The 22,455-nt window shown below is 42.5% G+C and overlaps 1 protein-coding gene across 1 annotated transcript in view; it reads right to left on the reverse strand.

Annotated features, from left to right (window-relative positions):
- WLS (Wnt ligand secretion mediator) overlaps positions 1 to 22,455 on the reverse strand; it is a 111,330-nt gene that overhangs the window by 22,724 nt on the left and 66,151 nt on the right. The window contains exons 4-11 of the mRNA XM_079133549.1: positions 19,450 to 19,611; positions 18,207 to 18,343; positions 15,042 to 15,210; positions 13,538 to 13,635; positions 12,917 to 12,980; positions 10,819 to 10,962; positions 9,108 to 9,191; positions 2,467 to 2,620 (exon numbers count right to left, since the gene is read on the reverse strand). Of these exons, the coding sequence (XP_078989675.1) occupies positions 2,467 to 2,620; positions 9,108 to 9,191; positions 10,819 to 10,962; positions 12,917 to 12,980; positions 13,538 to 13,635; positions 15,042 to 15,210; positions 18,207 to 18,343; positions 19,450 to 19,611 (1,012 nt within the window). The remainder of the gene's footprint in view (positions 1 to 2,466; positions 2,621 to 9,107; positions 9,192 to 10,818; positions 10,963 to 12,916; positions 12,981 to 13,537; positions 13,636 to 15,041; positions 15,211 to 18,206; positions 18,344 to 19,449; positions 19,612 to 22,455) is intronic.

Genomic DNA, 22,455 nt, shown 5'->3' on the forward strand with positions numbered 1-22,455 from the left:
GCATTCTTGCCAGTATTTGGATACTCCTTACCTGTGACAGATCTCATCACCTGGGTTGCCACTCAGTGACAAAAGATTCCAAAGACTTAAGAGAGACCACTTACTGTTGGGAGAAGTGGTGCACAGAGGGTTAAGAGGTTTGCCAGTGATCGTGAAAGTAAAACAACCAGAATGGCTTATGTGCATAGAGAATGGCAGCACACAGTCAGTACTTAACCACTGCAACTCATTAGTGCTATGACACCATCCAGGAAGTGCAGGCATTGCTTTATGTGGAATTTCCTTGGAAGACAAGAACTCCATCTACTTAAGTCAAGGACAGGCCATGTGGTTTGTCAAAGTCCAACAGGATGACTGTGAAATGAAATCAAGGTTCTTGTCTGCAAGCCTGAAATCCCTTCCTGCTGCCATTGTGGAGGTCCGTGTTCCAGAGGCTGCACACCCCTACTTCCCATGCATATGGCAACAGTACTGAGTGCTAGCACTGGAATGGAAGCTGGTGGCTGTCTAGCTTACAAACCTTCTAGAAAGACAGCTGGTCAAACTGAGAGCAGAACAGTGGGTAGTTAGGTGAGGTCGTTACTCTTACTCAGGACCCATGGCCAGAGATGGAACTAAAACTATCACAAGTAGTCTTGAATCCAAATAGATGAAGGTATAGAAGGGATGAGAAGTCTCATGTACAGGATGCTGTCAGTTGGAAGTGGTCAGAACAGTACAAAGACAGAAGGTAGCTGAGGCTCCTCCATTACACTTGACCCCTCACCCAGAGGCCCTCTTCTCTGTCTTCCTTTTTGTTTCTATCTCTTTTTCTTCCTCTTGTTCTCAAGACCACAGGCCCATGTGTGAAAGACGAAGGCTGATCTAGAACTCTTAGTTATAAAATATTACTTCATACAACATCTTTCTAAACCATTCTAAAGCATCTTTAAGAACCATCTTTACTGCCCTTCAGGAGTAAATGTTGCAGCAAAGAAAGCAGTGGCATGGACAAACTGATCTCACAACTACCAAGTTAAAACTGGAGCCCTGCTCCCTGGGATGCCAGTTCCAAATGACATACTGTCAGGGGAAAGGGCTCCAGGGACAAGTGATTTAATAGTTGAAGGAAATGCTGTTACCCCCACCTCTTCTAAAAAGACTTATGGTACAAATTAATGTACTAAAGGCATTTGGATGACTTAGAAGAAAACCTCATTAATGCTGTTCAACCTAACTGGAGCTTATCTGGTTGAGTAAACCTACCAACATCCCATGTAATAACATTCTGTAAGATGTAATTTGCTAGATTTTAATTGGGTTGATCAGGAGGTTTCAAAGAGAAGGCAGCATTTTGGCTGGACCCAAAAGATGGGTAGGGGTTTCATCAGGACCAGATAAAGGCAGAATATGGAATCCATTCCTTCAACACACCCATTAAGCAATTCCTAAAAGTGAGGTCAATCCACTTCACTGCTACCTTGTTCTCTGCACCAAGATAGAGTTACATTACATTAGTCCATTTGAGAAAGTTCACTTATGTTTGGGGAATAGCAAATACATAGCTAAGGTAAAACAGATATGAAAAAGAGATGAGTGAATAAAGTTGGAGCCAAACCTCAAAGATCTGTTAAATCAGTTGCTTACCCAGTCACCTATCCCATGTTAACAGCACTGGCCTGGGCAACAATAATACCTATTCTCTGACAGGGCCAGCCAAGAAATTCCTGGCAAGCGCTTCTCTTTTAGTTTCTTCGTCTCTAACATGATCAGAGAGGCTAAATACTCTAAGGTTTCTTGAGTATCAACATATCCAGGTTCTGTGATTATAAGACAAGAAAAGATAGCACACAGTAGTACTGAAAGATAGGAAAGTTCTGGAGACAGGAGAAGGACCACTGGCTTGAATGTTTTCAAAAACCACTTTGGAAGGGTTGGGGATGTAGCTCAGTAGTGGGAGCACTTGCCTAGGATGTGCAAGGTCTTGGGTTAAATCCCTAGTGTGACAACAAGAAAGAAAGGGTGGGGGTGGGGTGGGGGAATACCCCATAAACCTTGATGAAATCTGAGCAGGAAAAATGAGACCATTTCATCTTCCACTCTCAGGGCCCAGACTTCCTCTATGTCATATTTTAGGATCTTTTCAAATTGGAAGAAAAAATGTAATACTATTTCCAATAGTTAATTTTGCTTAAAATTTGAAGAGAGCAAATTTGATTTTTGTACTAAATTGGGACCTATTTTAGAATAGAATGAAATATTCCCAATACATTTTAGACATTAAGAAATGAGGACCTGAAGTGTCTGAGTTGTGCTGGCTTTTGCTTTATGTCTCTAGAGTTCCTTGGGGGTGCTCTCATTCACTATATCTCAGTATTAGGGAGACACTTGGAGGAAGATGGTAAACCCAGAGCTTCAGCCATTTAAATCTTGTAGAACAAGCCTGCTTATCCTGAATGAAGCTGTGCTAAAGAGGCTGGGACTCACCATTGGATTGGTCTTCTCCATAGTTCTTATGGGATGGTGCATATAAGAACATCAAAGCAAAGACATAGAGGTTCCACATCCCATAGATGCCTGTGAAAAAAGCACTGCTCACTTGGACTGTGACGCCGCCCCATTTCCAATGGCCTTCAGTCACCTGCGGAAAAGGAAAGTGACATTCTATTGGAACAAAGAAGAAACATAACACTAATACAGAAACCAACCAACACAAAAACCAGGACTCTTTTACATATGGAAAAAGCCAAGGGCCATGTAAGGCTCCATATTTTAATGTGAATCATACCAGTATAAACTGAGGTCTACTGAGGGCTTAATGTGCATCAGGAACAAAGTCAGTAGTTCTTCTTTTGGCTACATATTAGCATCACCTGGGGAGTGTCCCTTCCTACCAATAACCATCTATTGTGATCTCTCAGTTAAAGAGCCTATGTCTGAGCCTAACTCCTCTCCACAATCACAATTCCTTCTCTGTGGACTTCCCAGCTAGATGTGAACTCCCTGTAGGCAGGCATCAGCTCTGGATTGCTTGCTGCCTATCCTCAGTGTCCAATGCACCACAGGTGTGCAATGAACGCAGGCTAATGCACAGCAAGGCCATACCACTCATTGTTTATTAAGACAAGTAAGATGAAAACTCTGAGCTTTAGTTTCCTTAAGTGTAAAATAGAAACTTACAAGGTCATGGAGGAGAATCAAGTAAAAGTACTCCTAGAAACTGCCTGGCATACAATAAGCAATGTCTTAGATATTTATAAAATGTCACTCTAGGTAAGTCACTCATAAAGGTAATTATGAACCTTTCATATGCTTTACAATTCTGCAAGAGATGTTTTGAAGCTGCTTTTGTCTGTGTTAATGACGTGGTAATTGTTTTAAAGGTGGCCTGAAGACATATGGATTACACCAAGAACTGTCAACAGAGCCGTTGAGCTGAGTGACTAATAATGTGTACCAGCTGTGAGGTCACTGAAATGATTCTGACCACTTCTCCGTGCTATAGGACTTGTAAAATGGGAATAAAAGAAAGTACTAGATAAATGTTATTGTGACAGTGCAATGAGCCCGGATTATATAAACCTTCTCTAGGAGTTACTTCTCAGTTGTAAGATGGCGAACTGAATCTAAATGTTACTGACTTGAACAAGCAGGTTGATCTCACCTCCTACTTATGATACAGTGAGCAGGCTTCCCACAGTTCTGTCTATGTTCCCCATGACCTATTGGGGCTGTCAGCCTGGTAAAGTGCTAAGTGCAGGCTTTTCCTTTTGCAAGACCTGGAGTGTCAGGGAACCAGGTTACCCAACTAATAGACTTACCAGTTTTAGTTTGGCTTTCATGATATATAAATGTTCATTTTTGTGAGTCATAAACAAACCACCACTATAAAGTCTTCTTTATTTTGGAAAATAATTCATTATATAGAAAATGTTCAGGAGTGGTTTTAGACAAAGAAGGATTTTTATCACCATTCCTGATTTTAGGTCATACATCAGCATTCAAGTGATTTAGGACTTCTTAGAAACATCTCTGAATGTCACTCTTCATACTTTTAAGTCCCATATAGCCTAATTTACTAAAACCCCTATGGTACTTAGAGCATCTTATGATGATTTTTAATGCTTATAATGAAAGGGGAAAGGAAGCTTTAAGATAGTTCCTGCAAATGCATAGACCCACCGTCCTAACAGAGGGAACTCCCCCATGTGGGTTTAAGTGGGGGGGTAGGCTGAAGGAGCTGTAAATAAGATGGGATATGGCTGTTTTTATACTCTGTTAGCTGTTAGGGCAGTCAGCGCTTCTGCAAGCAGAAGGGCCTGTAAGAGAGCTTACGTCCTGTGTTCCGAGTTGGGAACACCCAGTACTGACAACTTTAATGGAATTAATTCTTTCTAGGATCAGATAACTGATCCATCTTTAGAAACACCAACTTGCATGCCTCATACTCAGTGATGCTCAACTGACGTTTGCAGAATGAATGGGGTAGAAGTACATGAAAATGCTAGGACACCAGTACAACCACATGGAAACGGAAAGTGGGAGCAGAAACAGCCACTCAAGAAATTTCTGACCAAAAAGTAAAAAGAAAATACTGCAGTCTGTAGTCAGTCATAATAATTGCATTTACAAGTGAGAGGAGATGCCCAGGGGTAACAAGCATGAATTAATTTAAGTATCACTCTCTGTTGTATTCCTTTATTATCACTTAAAACAAGCGGTTAACACAGATATGAGCAAAGCTGATTCTTTTAATGCTCATACATTTAATGTATTAAATGCTCATTCCATCCCAGGTGCTACACCAAGCATTTATACAGAAGTATCATTTAGTCTGAATGCAACTCTGTGAGGTGGGTAGGTAATGTTTCTACTCAACATAGGGGTAAATTGTGCTACAGAGAGGTGTAGTATCCTGCCCAAGACTGCTGGGTTACAAGTCATGGGTCTGACTCCAGAATAAGGTGCTCTTAACCATCATGTGACACAAAAGTAAAATACTATTGTAAATAGGGTCAATCTGTGAAGGCATCAACTGCCATGTAGGGCCAAATTTCTTTTGGAAATTCACTTCACTGTTTATTGTTTGTGTGTGTATGTGTGTATGTGCATGCATGCATGTGTGTGTGTATACATATGTGATCTCCATGACACACTGGGACTGTAGGCCTGGTAAGGTATATATACATATATACCCTCATGCACATACATTCATGTAGGTTTGCATATTCAAATTTGTATAGTAGCATATATCACTATATTCTAGATCAGTAATGTATGGCATATAATACACTGCATATATATACAAAATATAATTTCACCTTAGAACCGCAGAATGAGATGCTCATAGTATGTGGGCACAAAGGAGCTTGGCCTGACTGAGGAGACAGCAGATTCATGTCCCCTTCTTTGCTCTGGGACATGTATATTGTTTAGAATGGAGTTGTAGAATCACCAATCTACTGAATTTGTAATCTATAAATACATTATTTCCAGCCATGGCAAAAAGCTGAACTGCATAAATGAACTGTCGAGATAGTGTACCTCCACTGTTCAAAGACTGGAATGTGTTTTTTTCCTGTTTTCTCTCAGTTACTCATGCCTGAGATATCCTGAGCTCTGAGCACATTCCCACCAATAGGAACCACAATTAGTAGCCTCACCAGAGCAAGTCTTGTAGACCCAACTATAACTAATATTCCTTTCCTTTTAAACTTTCAGAGAGAAAAATCAGGTAGCCCAAACCATTTTTTTTTTTAATCATCTAACCCTCTGCATAAGTCTTATTTCTAAAAGTTCCTGTTTTTCCTGATTTTACATCTCAACAAGTTACTTTTGTGTGAAACCACCCAATTATACCCCTGGAGCCAAGTGAAGGTCAAATCCTTTACACCCAGTAGTCTTGACAACCAGCATTCCACTTAACAACAAGATTTCCAAATCCCAAACACAGGCTCTCTTACCGGAAACATCTCCTCTATAAGTCACAGAATGAAGTGATCACACATACACACAAAAGAGCTGAAGACAGGCTCTCTGGGAGTTTGCCGCATGTGGCTTGACCTGAATGTCAGGCACCTGGGGGTCCCCTCAGTGAAGACCAGTGACCTTCTCCCCTGCATTGCACTTCTGTTCCCTACTGCCACCACCTCTGAACGGAACGCCTCTTTCTTTTCCAGAGGGAAAGGACCGAAAGACCAGACTGTGATGTACCATCTCTTGGTTGCTATGACTGAGGCCATTAAAATGGCAGGCATTAAAAGACTGCACCTCAGTCCCCAGCTACAAAGCCTCAAGGTCACCGCATTCCACAGCTTCCTGTGGGTCTTTCATTCCCAGCCTCACAGCTTCAATATCCTGGCGAGATCCCCTTGCATTATATTTCAGGGGGCTTAAATGCAAGCTCTCCCAGCAAGCCTGAGAGTATAATGGGGGTTTTAAAACATTCCTTTTACCTAGGGCTGGGATCCATTTCAAAAAGTTACCCAATAGGTTTTCTTTCAGGTGAGCTCATTGCTCTGACATTCCAAAATGACATTAGAAAATAAATCCTCTGATGACTATATTAATACAGTACCTGGGACACCGAGAGTTATGCCGGAAAACGTCTTAGATGTCTATAAATAAACCTTAAAAAAAAAAAAAAACCCAGCAGGAGGAATGTGAGGAGCTAATGGAATTCAAAAGGCCTCATTGCTACCCCCTCAGAGTTGAAATCCACTCCGGGCCAACTATCGCAGTGGATATAAAAAGCCTGCCACAGGCTGGAGCCGGATACTGGGGCAATGGAATATTAATCTTTTTCTCCACAGAAAAGCCACAAACTATGCACCTTGGAAGATGGCCTCCCCTGCTTTTAAAAGTACACTAATTAAACATGTACAAGGTTAAAGTCTAGCAATGTGAAAACAATTTAAGGATCAGATCCCTCTTCACTTCAGGTAGAAGGCACTCTGGAGACAAGACAGTGAGGTGGGGGTGCACGGAGAAGGACCCCAGCTTTCTAAAGTGGCAGAAGCATTCCTTAAGACTGAAGTACCCTTCCTTTCTGCCTTCCTGGGAGCAGAGAGTAGAAAGTGCCCTTCATTCCTCAGACCACTCTCTTCTTCCCCTCTCTCGGCCTGGCAGACCTGGCCAGTTGTCACGATGAGAGACTGGAAGAACCAGAAAGCATTTTGGTCACATAAGGGAATTGGCCAAGGGAGGACTCAGGCCTCAGACATCCTTACTTGACAATGGGTGTTTGAGTCTTAGCTGGTTGAATAAAAAACTCATTCAGAATTGGAAACAGTTTATTCAGAGTGTAGAGCAAAGTTTCCAACATTTTATATATAAACACTGATACAAACATAGCACTGTTGCAGGTCAAAGCAGAAGTGGTGAACTGAACATAGGAGGAAATACAGGTTATTGTTTTATTTATTTTTATTTTTTATTTTTGGTACCAGATTGAACCCTGAGCCACATCACCAACCTTTTTTATTTTTTTAAATTTTGAGACAGGGTCTCGCCAAGTTGCTTACGGCCTTTGAACTCGTGATCCTCCTGCCTCAGCCTCCCAAACCTCTGGGATTATAGGCATGCCACACTGCTCTTGGATTACTGTTTTATTTTTAACCACAAGTATTTTAGCCTTTAGCAGAGCCAGCAACATCAACATTCCCCAGTAGTCAACAGCCAACAGCCTAATGTGGGGTTCCCTTGGACAGAATTCAAGGGGCTCAAGAACTGTGATAAGAAAAAGTTCTCTATTTTCACCAGTCTCTAGCTGAAAGCATTTCCTTCAATTACAAATGTAGAAAACAAACCAGTATGATATTAGTACTACCTGTGAATCATCAATAGAAATCATGATATTGTCACATTAATTACTTTTTGAAGATATAGATCTGTAATATACTTGTGATATCTGTGATATGTATAATCATATATATATGATATAAATAGTTTGGATTTTAAAGGGAATGTATATGTATGTGATTTCCTTTGAAATCTAAGATTTTAAGCTCATTTAGAAGCATTCTAAGAGACCCATAACCTTCACCAGGTTGCTAGAGGAGTCCATTTGGAGTTCCTGTACTAGAGGAAACTTGCTTAGCAGAATGAAATCAGTCTTATTCCAAAAGTCTACCTGTCTCACCAAATTCCTTTCTGTTGTCCCAACACAGAAATGACACAGCACTGGCAAAAGAGTCAGGAGGATGGAGTTGTACTCCCTGACTTGCATGTACTTTGGCAAGTCAGTCAACCTTCCTGCCATTCACCCCAGTGCAGCTAATCACGCTCACTTAGGATGGGGCTCTGCTAATCACCTGGCAACATTACTTCCTGTGATTCTTACAGCAACCTTCTGTGGGTGGTACTGTCGTTTAATAAGATAAATTAAACCCCAGAACTGTTAAGGACTCTACCCATATATCCACCCAGCTGGAAAACAGAATAAATGGGGAATGTCTCTAAATCCCTTAGACTTCATATTCTGGAAAACTGGGATAACAATTCCTACCCTACTTATCTCAAAGAGTTTTTGTGAAGCTCAAATAAATATAGATTCAACTTAAGAAGTACTTTCCACCTTCCAAAGCAAGTCACCACCAATATTCTAAAGTTATTATCATTATCATTATTGAAATTTTCAAGTAGAGCAAAATTTCGTGTTTGGGAAATAACCAGTGGAAAGATAAGTTTCTATCAATGGGACTTTTGAATAACGTTTCATGTGGAAATGGCAATATAATTAAGGAATGGCAGATTGTAAAAGGATCTATGTTAATGCTAGATAAGGATTCAATCAAATTAATACTTGCTTGTTAGTATTGTGCTGCAGGGCTTGAAAAGTTTATTTCTCTTAGGTAAATGAAACATGCGCCCTTCGATCTGCTGCAGGCTTTTAATTTACTTAGCATCTTTTACCGCCTGCAAGATTGTACTAAAAGGATCAATCAGTCCATGTGATCAGGGGATGGATAACAAGACCCAGAGTAGAGTGATCTAAATAAATAAAGCTTGACCAGCTGTCCAGAATGACAGACTCTCTGTTCCTTTCTTCAGCAGCTCTAGAAGTTTTCTTGCAGTGTAGAGGTACCTCTCCAGGGACATTCTCCCTGGACACTTCAGGGTCCACTTACCTGACTAACGATGAAGAAGATGACAGTCATGGCAGCACAGGCCAAAGTGATGAGCATGAGGAACTTGAACCTGAAAATTAGCCCCTATTAGGAAAAAGAGTAAGAGTCATTTACTATCTCACCAATCCTTTTCTCAATATATAAATCCAAGAAAAGCTTTTTTATTGGTACTGAGGATTGAACCCAGGGCACTCAACCACTGAGCCACATCCCCAGTCCTTTTTATATTTTATTTTGAGATAAGATCTTGCTAAATTGTTTAGAACCTCACTAAGTTGCTGAGGCTGACTTTGAACTTTTGATCCACCTGCCTCAGCCTCTTGAGTCACTGAATTAAAGGCATGTATCACCACACCCAGCTAATAAAAGCTATTTTTTAAAACTCTGTAAAAGTTGGCCACAGTGGTGCACACTAGTAGTCCCAGTGACTTGGGGAGCTGAGGCAGGAGGATTGTAAATTCAAGACCTTCCTGTATAACATAGGGAATCCCTGTTACAAAATAAAAATGAAAAAGAGTTGGGGATGTAGCTCAGTGGTACAGTACCTCTGAGTTCAATCTCCAGTGCCCACAAAAAAAAAAAAAAAAAAAAAAAGGAGAAGAAAACAAAAGAAAAAAGAACACTCTAAACCAACTCCCTAACAAGGACAGTAAAATAATTTCACATACTAATATTTCTCCTGTCAAGGTGAATGTGACTGAGAAATTTCTTAGGCCAAATACTTCCTGTGTTCTTATCTCTCAGGACACCAGGGCCTGGGAAGTTATATTCACAGCATGTCATGAGGCTGCTAATTTCCCTGCTAAGCTGGTTATGCTTCTCTGCAAGGGTTCAAAGTTACCAAATCCAAGTTTTCTGGGGCTGTAATAAAATTCTGCTCCAGTGAACAAAAAGAAATATGCATATTAATCAAATCAGTGGATTTGGTTGAATTTCCTTATGTATCATTCCAGCTCTAGAGACAGGCAAAGACTCAGACAGCACACAAGGTTTCCTAAGAGCAGGATTTGGGGGAACCTGTGTTTCAGGGAAAGATGCCTTTAATCAGGGGCTCTTAGGTACAGAATCCCTACACATGTAAGCCCTGGGGTTCTGTGGTTTCTGTGTCTGTGTTCCCAGCCACTTAGGTATGAAACCACAGTGTCCTTGAAAAATCACAAATGTGTTGCCTGCATTAGGGATGTGAGGATGCTAAGCATTTCTTTTAAATAAGGAATATAATCTATAAACAGATTATTGAACTCTATCTGAGCGTATGCTGGCTATTTTAAGGGAATGTGGACTCTGAGAGTCTGGGAAGCAGGTCACTTGGGCTGAACCTGTTTTAAGTTTGATTCTGGGTAAGGGAAAGTCTTACTCCAAACCAAATCTCCATTTAGTGACAGCCCAGTCTCTCATCTAGTATGTACCTACATTCCATAGAAAGCTGAAGAACCTGTTGAACAAGGGTACACCTTTCTGAGGAAGGAACAGATTCATACCACGAAAAACTTCCTGATCTAGATAGCCGGTCAGGTGTCTCTCATAGTCCATTGGCCTCAGAGCAACATTTGCCTCCAGTTCCTACATGAGAATCCCTCAGTGTGCACTGCAGGGTGGAGCCTTTCACCCTCCAGGGCTGCATGTTTACGCATAGAGCAGAGATGATAATGAGCAGAGGTGAGCAGAGAGCTGAGTACCAGGTCCTGAAGAAGCCAAAAGAGCTGCTCACCTCATAGTGTAGCCGTCGGACCTTGCTCATGGCTGGCAGACTAGACTGCTTCCCACTGATGTTCCGAAACACCTGGAATACCATGAAGCACAGAAACAGGAAGTAGAGGCAGAGGCAGATCCCAGCCACAATGATGAAGGCCATCTGATGGTGTCCAGTAAAGGAAACAGCAGGCTCGTCACGCTGAGAGGGCACAAGCACTACCCCTGCTCTGCGGTGATACTCATTTTATTTCCAGGTATTTAGAATATTTTGAGGGAGATAAAAATATCAAACCCTGGCATTCTAATGAGTGATACACAGGTTTTCTGACACAACAGTTTCAGAGAGGGGAGTGTTCAGATTGCTTTCTAAGCCAAGTTAGAAGAGAAACTGTGCTCTGGTTATTAAACATATAGCTTCTACTCTAGACCTACTGAGTCAAAACCCGCCTTTCAATCGGGTCCCCGGGAAATTCAAATGCATCATAAATTTGAAAAACACTAACACAGTGGCTCTTAGTTACTAAATACTGATCAGGTGAAAAGCCACATTAAAAGCACTGGAAAAAGTCAAATGAAGGTGCCCAGATCCCACACTAGATGTATGGACTCAGACTTCCCAGGGCTAGGAAACCAAGTGTGAGCATGTTTGGAACCCACTGGGCTGTCCTTGGGCTTCTAAGAATGAGACTGAGATGTCCTGCAACAGAGGGGAGGGAACAAGTAAGAGCAGGTGCAGCAGCAAAGCTGCCAGGGCCACCGGCGTGGGACTGAAACCCTGAGGTCAAACAGAGGTGCAGTTCTGTTTGCAATCTTCGGTCACCACAGGAAATCTTCCAAATGGGATGAAGCTGAAGGACAGGTGGCGAAGGCAGGGGCTGGGACTGAGGACAATGAGACCCACTGGGGAGATTGAGACCTGCCATTACAGCAACCTGAGGACCACCAAGGTTTGGGCCAGCATGAGCTGGCTTGGAAGATAGGTGACCCAACTCCAGCTCCTCTCTGCTGCACACCCAAGCTGCCAATATTTCTCAACATTTTAACAAGCATGAACTCAGCATTCATATTTCACTAAATGGTACACTTAATGCAGTTTCTCCTTTCCTATGGCCAGTAGGACCCTGGAATAAAAGGGATGTGGTTATTTGCTGCAAGACTCGAAATCTTATGTACTTCCCTAAATCTTCATCTCACCAAAATAAAAGGTTTGAACTAGAGGACATTATAAATGTTCTTCATGTTATGCAGATAACATTTTTTGGTGGCAAGGGTGTCGGTGGAAGGGTGGAGCTCAACTCTCTGATCTTTAGGGTAATAATGCTACCATTTAGTTTATTCACAAAATTCTTGTGACACTAAAAAGCCAATATTAACATCATGGCTAGACAAAGCACATTAATGGGCATGTGGCAAGATATGAGCCATCAATAAAAGGTACAATCCCAGTCTTTCTCTCCACTCCAGAGGAAAGTCTTTCTTTTTTTTTTTCTCTCGGAGCACTAAACATATTATTATTCAGGAGATAAAATATTTAAATCCAGCATCCTTAAAGGGATAAGCTAAGACTGTCACTTCTGCTTCATGAAGATGACTCAGACAGTTTAAGTGAACCAACCAGAAGCCTCAGCACTCTTCTGGAACTAATCACCTTAGCCTTATCTCCACTCGGTCTCAGAAATGAAGAGCAGCAGCATGGTGTGCCCGCTCACCAAGGTCACTGTCAGAAGTCTTGCACACAGACAACTTCAGAAACTGGCTCTCCCACAGGGCCCAGCGATGAACCTCTGTGGCTCCAGGGAAAAGCTAGTCACGCTTCAGTCTGCAGTAAACAGTGAATAATAGATAATTTAGACAGGCTGTGGTAAGACCTGCAGCTCTGATCCCTTTGCCATGGGGACAGGCACAACCTTCTCACTTTGCCTGCTCTCACCGGGCTTGAAAGCAAGTGGTAATTCTTCTCATTACTTGCCTTAATTGTGCTGTTATCATTGGTCTGGGGATCAAAGCTCTGGCCGAGGACATATGCAGAGCATCAGCTGAGCCTTAGAAAATGATCTTGGGGACCAGGCAGCTGGGGGAAGATATAAAACTCTGAGCCCATCAAGGAAGGATACAGCCAGCTCTGTTCCAACATCTGTAGTCCAGATACTGTAGAAGGGATTTGTGAGTTGTACTCCTCTACAAAACAAAAACGAAAACAAAAAAATCGAGGTGGAAAGGAAAGACAATTAATGCAAAGGCAAGGTGGAACTTTCTTTTGTTTTGCAGCTGGAAGGATAGGAGCTGAATTCAGACTCAGAAACCTCATAGAGAGCCTAAAGTAAAACAGAGATGGCAGAATATGATCAGCCCAAACATTTTGTAACTCTAAAGGGCTAGTCCTAGTCTCTTTTTTTTGGTACTGGGGATTGAACCATCCAGGGGTGCTCAACCACTGAGCCACATCCCCAGTCCTTTTTTATATTTTTATTTAATGACAGGGTCTTGCTGAGTTGCTGAGGCTGGCTTTGAACTCATGACCCTCCTGTCTCAGTCTCCTGAGCTGCTGGGATTACAGGTATGCACCACAGCATCTGGCTCTAGTCCCAGTCTTTATCTGGGGATATGAACATGTTCCATGCTTTCAACCCAGGCGCTCCCAACCACCCTTCTCCCTTTCAAACACTCCTCCTAAAGAGATGGGGGTGGGCACAGGGATGCACCTTTAGCTCAGAGTCCCACGGGCACCTGCTCACCTCTCACACATGTCAAAAATGAAGAGGCAGAAAGAACCAACAGCGATTGGGCCGACTTGCTTCCAATACCCTGCAATGTGATTCCGCTCATGCTGATCCTAAGGAAAAGCCAATTAAGAAAGGAGATCAAGACCGAAGGAGAGCAAAGCAATTCTACAGCTGAGCGAGGCTTTCAGAGAGTCTTGCTGGCCACCTGTTGTGCATCCAGAGCCTTGCTAGAGTCCAGGCATTCAAGAATCGAGGAGATAAGAACCTCCATTCTGCAGGGGCTTGCTTCTGTTGGGAAGGCTGGCGCAGGGACAAACATTACACAGCCCAGCCGTGGGCTCCATGGTAATAAGAAAGAACGGGAGAAACGGGAGCACAGAGGCCTCAGGCCCTGGGCAGGGGCAACGTCTGTGGTCCACAAAGGAACTCTTGGAATTAAATTCCTCTGTGACTAATAACCCGTGTTTGTAAAGGGGGAGCACTCCCCGGAGGATAAAAGAAAGACATAAAGGCATTGAAGTAGGGTGAGGGAAGAGATCTCTTATGGTTAGGAAACTAGACATATTTTCTCTCTGTCTTCATTAACACCAAGCATGAGTCTTCCTGATGGACATACCAAGACACTGAGAGAAAGAAAATGGAGGTGGGTAGGTAGGATGAGAAAATGGGAAAGGCAAAGACATATCTCAGTCTGCAGGCCAGGGCGCAGAGGGAGCCTCTGCAGAAGCTCATTCTAGACTCCACCCAGCCCTACCTCCCAGGGTGAGCCCTCACGGGGAGTCTGGCCAGGGGCAATGGTCTCCCTCTCCTCTCACACTGCTCTCCTGAAGGGCAGCGTGCTTCAGAGTGTTGATTTTTTTTTTTTTTTTTCATGATCAAAATGCAATAGAATCTAACTGTATCTTCTGTAGGGTGACATCTGTGTGTGCACTTGAGGATGAGGTCCAGCTGGCCTATGTAAGGCACCATTCTTATTTTTATTCGTGGTACCTCAATCCCTCTTGAAATATGATTTGACATCTGTGCAAGGAGGTCAGTATTGCCGGGTAACGGGGGTCACTAGGTCACCTGGACAAACTGCCAGCTGGAAAGAGTCAGGCCCACATTCTTTAGTGGTTAATCTGTTCCTGGGTACAGGACAAGCAGAGCTGAGACCAAAGGACAAGGAACAATACTAATCATTAGAATCTGCATGTTTATCTTCTCCAAAGGCACTCAAATTATCCCGTTTAGTTCTTACAGAAACTTATGCACTAGGTAGGCCTAGAAATCCCATTTTTTAGAAGGGAAACCTGAGATTCTGTGACTTGTCAAGGCCTCTCGCTAGTCACAAGGTGAAGCAGGAATCTGACCCTCAGGGTTGATTCCAGAGCTCCCTCCTAACAAACCCACTGGTTGATTCTGCCTTGCCACAGTGGCCCAGAGGCAGAGGCAGTGGCTGCCAGCTCAGCAGCCCACAGGCCACTGCGGCATGTACATCAGTCCCTTCCCCAGGGGTTGGGGGGTGGGCTCTTACCATCATGTGTTCGCCACAGAAGATGATCCAGAAGGAGAGAAGCATTGCGTAGAAGATGCCCTGTCGGATGTCACCAAACAAGAGCATCCAGGTCCAGTCAAATCCGATGGAAAACCACTCCACCGGGATATTGATGAAGGTCATAGAAATCCCCAGGGCAAAGATGACTCTAAGGGTGAGAAAGTGTCAGGAAAGTCAGGTTATTCAGCAGGGAGAGCAATTTTCAAAAATCTGAAGCCACTTTTGAAAAGATTTTATGTAAGTAACTGAAATGTTACTCAACGGGGCTGAAGCCATAGGGTGGGTTTCTCAGCCCTCATCCAGGTCTCCACACTGAGATGCAAATGTCCTAGCTGGCACTCTGCGAGTTGAGGGGTGCTACCCCACCCTCTCGAGCTAACAGAACCTACCCTCGAACACCCACACTTTATTTTACTACTGGTTAGGTTTGAGCTTCCTGTAATGCTTTTACCCCTGCACCTTCTTCAACAGTCCTCACCAAAGAACTCCTCTTACCTACTGGGGTCTCCTTGACCCTGATCATTAAGAACATGCATGACTGTGATACCCTTAGCAGTGATGGATCATGTAGCATATTTGTTTCAATAATGGAAGACCCCAGACACACGGGAGACATAAATTATTTTGGCTGCTTGGTTAGATTTGATTTTGTCTTTCCTCATCACACTGTTATCTTCCATTTCCCTATTAAAATGTCATTCTTGTGTCACTGATTTATTCACACTTTATTCATATTCACAAAATACACACACTTTATTATTATGGGCTGTGGACATGGTGTTGGGGCTACAGATATGAATAGAAATGAATAGAAAGTTGTTTCTTTTTTAAACTCATGGGATTGCATTCAGAAAAAAAAGGTAATTGAAACCAGGTATGGTAAGCAACGTGACAGCAGTAAGAAACATAGAAAGCTGCTGCCAGGACTTGCCTCTTAAGCAGAGACGGAAATTGGGCCAACAGTGATTTGAGATGAGGGAGGTGGAAATGGTATAGCTGAGGGCAGAAGCTGATGGAGGAACAGAGGCCTGGAGGAGCTAAAGTATCTGGGCATCTCCATGCAGCACATCTCAGTAAACCACTGGAGACTGAGCTCAGAGAAACAAAGAAGAAAGAGCTCATGAAGCTATGTGCACCCTCATTAGAGAGAGATTTTGAAATTTATCTTCAAGAGACCAGGAACCCAACAAAAAGTTTCAATAATAGTGACATGATTCATTCATTCAATAAAATCTTATTGACTTCCTGTGTTCCAGTCTCTTCTCTGGGCATTGAGGATACAGTGGTGAGGAAAATTAGCAAGGATCTGGCTCTCATGATACCTACAGTCAGACAGGGTGAGGCAGGGAATATGGGAGGAAAGATGTAAGTAAATGACAAATGTGCATTATGAAGAAGAATAAAACTAGATAAGAGAATGGAGGTGAGATTTTATATTAGGGAGACAGGATAGAGTCTTTAAGATGAGAAACATCAGAGCAGGGCATGTGGAAAGAAGGAATTGAACCACAAAGATACCTGGGGAACAGTAAGTGCAAAGGCCCTGGGGTGAGACCAAGCCAGGCATGTTTGAGCACCATCAAGGGGACTAGAAGGAATAGGAGATAAGATCAGAGGTGGCAAGGGGCCAGAACTTTAAGGGGTTCATAATCAGGGAAAGAAGATGAAAAACCAGTGGAGAGCTTTGAGCAGAGGAGTGACATGATCTGATTAACACTTAAAAGGGAGCACTGAGGTTGCTGTGTGAATAGATTGTAGGGAGAAAAAGGCTGGAAGCAAGGAGAGCAGTTGAGAAGGCTATTTTCAATAACCCAGGTGTGAAGTCATGGCGGGTTAGTCAGATTTGGGTGGTGGTAGTAGAAATGGTGAGATTTCCCAGTGGGCTGGATATGGGGCATGAAAAAAATAAGAGAAGAGAGGGCGATTCCTCCCTTTTTAGACTGAGTTAAAGAAAGAATTGAGTCAGCACTTAGAAAAATGGGAAGAGGCACCATTAAAATAGAAGGAAATCAAGTATTGTTCTTCCATGAGTGCTATATTTTCAATGCAAGTTGAGATGGTTAAATAAATAGCTGGGATATTTGGGTCTAGTTTCAAGAGGTGGAAGAGGTAAATTAAGAGTCATCAGAGGGTAGATGAATTTTAAGACCATGAGATTAGATGAGATCACCTGGGAAAGAGTTAACAAAGGGAAGAGGTCCCAGAGGTTACACAGATGGGAAGAAATAGCAATAGAGACCAGATGACAGTTAAGAAAGCAGAGCAGCCAAGAGGAGGGTGAAGGAAGTTGGGTGAAGATAAAGGGAGTGATCTGACATGTCAAATGTTGGTGATCAATCAAGGACAGTGCAGACTGAAAAATGAACTTTGGATTTTGTTTTGTTTTGTTTTGTTTTTGGTACTGGGGATTGAATGCAGGGGCACTTAACCACTGAGCCACATCCCCAGCCCTTTTAAAAAATATTTTATTTGGAGATAGGTCTCACTGAGTTGCTTAGGTCCTAACTAAGTTTCTGAGAGTGGTTTTGAACTTGCAATCTGCCTGCCTCAGCCTCCCAAGCTGCTGGGATTACAGGTGTGTGTTACCATGCTTGACATGATCTTTGGATCTCTGATCCAAAAAAGAGCAGTTTCCATAGCGGGGTAAGGATGAATCCAGACTGAAATGGGCTCATTCCAGAGAACTGGAAGAGAGAATATGAACAAGTTGAGGATTCCTGCTTTAGAGAGGAGTCAAAAATGGTATTGTAGCTTTGGAGGAAAGTGGGAAAAGGTAGAGTAATGAAAGATGGCAGAGAATGTTTTTATATTAATGGAAATGGAAGAGAGCAAGGGGTGTATCTGCAAGAGCATCATCCTACTATGGGGAGAGGGTTTGGGCTTAGGCACTTGGTAGCTCCTCCACATGCAAGTGAGAAGTATCTGATTCTGGCATGGGAATGAAGAGCAAAGACAGAGATGTGACAGAGGTAGAGCCCCTAGGATTTAATACTTTGCATGTGAAATGTGAAGGCGCAAACGAAGTCCAGGATGACTCCAGGTCAATCACCCACCCCACAGTGGCTGCTTGAGCTGGACCCCAGTGAGAACTGGAGAGTGGCAGAGCATGGAAGCCAGTGTTCCTTAAGAGTGTTCAGCTCTTACTTTTCCAGAAGCACTGGGGGTCGGGACATCATGGTGATCCTCCTCCAATACCACACCATGATGATGAAGATGCTGGGTGTCAGGAAGGTCTTCATGGCAAACCACACCTTGGTGAAGCCTCCATTTTGGTGGATTCCCTAGACAAGACCGATGTTGAAGGTGAATAGATCTTAGTTTTATTTTTTACCATCAAATGCATTTTGGGGACAGATAAGTAAAAAGTATTTCTGCTGAACTTTCAAGATCAAAAGTATTCATATTCACAGCATGTACTGCCCTAATAACCCTCTGACCCCTCCTCAAGCACTGCAGAACTACATACTAAAAGGCTTAAAAGTGGGCCATGCTCTGCTAAGGGAATGATGAAGAATCATTTCATTGAAATGTTGGAGATATCCCACATGTCCAATACGCTGAGATTGGTAAAATGCATTCAGATAAACCTCTGCAATGGAATGATAAGCAGTATTGGAAAGTAGATTTATAATATATTCACAATATACCATTAATTGAAGGGGGGAAAGCAAGAAACAAAAGTCAGTTGAGCGTGATCTCACTTTTTTACAAGGGAAGGATTTATATAAATTGTGCTGTCTGTGTGTGTGCACTAGAAGAGGCAGACTTGAAGGAAATACATCAAAACCTCAATAGTGATTATTTCTCCAGATGGTGGAATATTATAGGCAATTATTATGCACTCCTGTGTTCTTACCTGTACTCTGTGATTTCTACGTTAGATATAAATCTCTTGTATAACTGTTTTATGATTTTTAAAAAATGTCTTCCTTGCTCCAAGTTCTACTATTTCCATGATTAAACACATAAATTGAAAAAAGAACCTAAAACACCACTTTTCCCTTTAACATTTGGGCTTGCAAGGTGAGACGTGTTAATTTTTCTTTTTTGCCTTTATCTTCTTTATGCAATCACAATCACATTATCATGAGCTTATAATCATTATAATAATCTTAAGGATCTTAAGACCACTGAAAATGCTAAGCAGGCACAATAATTTCATTGTTTTCCATTTCTGTAATCTCTCATATAAATCAATTCACTTGATGATCCCTGCCAACATAGGTAAGTTATTATTCCCATTTCTCAGATGAGACAACAGAGGCAAGTACAGCATAGAGATGCCAAGAGAGAGATGGAATTTCCTTCCCATACACACACTCAAGAATTGGTGTTCTTGGGCAGTCGCTTAGTGTCCCCATCTGTTGGATTAATTACATTCACTTACCACCAACCGAATATCCTTTATCTCCCCAATCCCAACGTTGATTTTCTTCTTCTCATTCACAGGCAGTCGGATGTTTAGGAGGTAATACTTGTGAGCTACGGACCCGATTTCCATGAATGGCAGGACATCACACTCATAGTACCGGCCCTCATGCTCTGGGGTCTGGGGAAAAGCAGAGGGTTTGAGGCAGGTCCTTATTTCCAAAGGACTGTGTCTGAATTCTCATACACTGGCCTCATATCACCAATTTTAAAAAGCTGATATTTAAAAGTACACACTAGAGATGAAAATTAGCAGGGAACACTGGAGGCCAGGTTTCCACCCAGCTACCCTCACCTCAAAAAAAAAAAAAAAAAAAAAAAAGAAAGAAAAGAAAAGAAAAAAAGAAAGAAATCAGTCACATTTAGGGTAGAACAAAACATTTCAGGTAAAAAGCAGCAATCTCTCTCTTAATATCTTTCTCAGCTTTTGAATCCTTGGTGGAGTCTCTGGTCTAGACCACCCTGGTCTACCAAAGTCTAAAAGAGCTTTTTATTTGTGCCACATCATGTAAGACCTCTATGGCTCTGTGGGACAGTCAACTCTTTAAATATTTGGGAAGAAGCCCTTGCTGAAGTCCATTACACTCTTTATAATGGCTGATTATTTTTATGGTGCAGTATAAAAAGCCGAAAAAATATACATATATATTTTTATTGATGTGACAGGAAAAGAAGTAACCCAAAGAACTTTTGGGATTTGGGGAAGACAGAAAATCTAGAAAGGTACTAATGAGATTAGTTTGCTAGTGATGGCAACTCAGAATTTTCTGCCTCCCAAGCTTCCCGACAGACAAAGAGGAGCTGAAAGTTTTCTTTTTTTGTGTGGTGCTGGGGTTTGAACCCAGGACCTTGATGCAAGTAAGGCAAGCACTGTAGCAACTGGGCTATATCCCCAGCTCAAGTGAGCTGAAACTTTAAAAGTAAATGAATTTGGTTTCTGGAAAAGCCTCTTGGACTTTCTAGCTAACAATTTAAAAGAGGACTGCCCTGCACACAGAGTTATAATCATTATAATAATCTTAAGGATCTTAAGCCCACTGAAAATGCTAAGCAGGCATAATAATTTCATTGTTTTCCATTTCTGTAATCTCTCATATAAATCGATTCACTTGATGATCCCTGCCATCACAGGTAAGTTATTATTCCCATTTCTCAGATGGGACAACAGAGGCAAGTACAGCATAGAGATGTCAAGAGTGAGATGGAGTTTCCTCATCTCCTTTGAGGGTACAGGGTACAGCTTCCTTTGAAAACTAAATTCTGCCCTACCTCTCCAGGGCTCCTGGCCATGTGTGCCGGTCTAGAGGTGGGGAGTAGGAGGTAAATGTAGGTGTGCAGAGGCAGGAGTTTCCATAGGAAGGGTCTTGCCCCCCAGATAAGGCAGGTGAAGGTTTGCCATCAACGCTGGATTTATATGCCAGCTACCATGTTTGTTTGGTGCTTCCTGATCAAGAGAAAGGAGAGACCCTAAACCTGAATTAATTCACAAGACCTCCAAAATTTGTCATAAAATTTCAGAGCAAAAGATCCAGTTGAAAGTCAGAAGGAAGAAGATAGCGAGGAGTCTACACGGTAGCATGTAAAGGGCTCTGCCCCTGTGTGATCTTGTGGGTTCCTCAGTGGACAATCAGAGCTTAGAGCACAAGAAATAGGCCTTTGTGCAGGCAGAGACACAGACCACTGTGGCCCATATGGACACAGGCAAACACCCTACTTAAGTGCTTCTTCTTCCCTTCTCTGCCCCATGCAGACATCACTAATCAGTCATGACAATCAACCTTCTAAGGTGTGTGGGGCTCTTGGCAGACACTATCAATTGATTGAAGTTGACAGATGAGATTAAAAATAAAACAATAACAGAGTTCTGTGGAAAGAATTTTGCTTCTATTTTAAACTTTGGATGCAGGTTGAATGATTCTTCCTACATCGATGGTATTTCTCTCCTCTCCACTTTCTCACTTACTTACAAATCGGGCAAGAATTAGGGCTCTGTTGGAACTACTAAAAATACATTCCAGACTTTAATTCAGCCTTAGATTAAGCTGCATTAAGGAAGCTGATTACGCTCTGTGGTAACAGCAAGAGGACAGTTTTCTGTCGTGTTTCTAGTCAAGGTCTTATTTTATTTATAGAAACTGAGAATTGAGAAGGAAGGTAACAAAACATATTGGTAAGATGCCATTTGATGTGTGTCTTGCCAAGGTCTCCAAAGTAGTAGCAGAATTGGGCTAAGAACCCAGGCCTCTCAAGTCCAGTTGCACCATTTTGCCACCTCTGGTTCTGATGGGGAAAGGTACTTGAGTGTGGCAGAAAGAAAAAAACGCCTGCCAGGCACAGGGCCAAATGCAGGCACTGGGCTCTCACTGGGCTCTCATGGCAACAGTGCTGGGTTCTAGGCCAGAAGGCTCTAATTCTAGTCCTGACTGTCCCTTGCAGGGTACCCTGGGATATCCCACCTCATTTGGCCTCACTTTTCTCCAGGTTAAGGAAGAAGTTCAAATAAGATGACCTCTGGGGTCACTAATTCCCTGCTGAGGGTCTCTGGATATCTAAGAATTCCCTGTTGCTACAGAGAGGGCAACATACTACCCAGGAATTACCCAAGTTCAATAAATTTAGAGGAGATATACTCTGGCCTCTGGGAGCTGGTCTGCCTACCTGTGTTGGAGACAAATTCACTGTATCCTGTTAGGGCTTTTCTTCCTACACTGAAGTTCAGCTTCTGCCAGTATTTAGGGCATTTAAGAAAAAAGACTCCTCTCTCTCTCTCCCTCTCTCTCCCTCTCTCTCTCTCTCTCTCTCTCTCTCTCTCTCTCTCCTTCCTCTACCCCTTCAGTCCTCCCCTAGCTTCAGCATGAGACTGGCTAATTAGGACAAATTACAGCAGGTGGCAACTTGACTTTTTTTTTTTTTTTTAAACTTCACAATCCACAAGGGACTAAAAAGCTTTAAAGCAATTTCTCAT

The sequence above is a fragment of the Sciurus vulgaris genome (assembly GCF_902686455.1).
Source record: "Sciurus vulgaris genome assembly, chromosome: 1".
In the NCBI taxonomy this organism is placed as follows: Eukaryota; Metazoa; Chordata; class Mammalia; order Rodentia; family Sciuridae; genus Sciurus; species Sciurus vulgaris.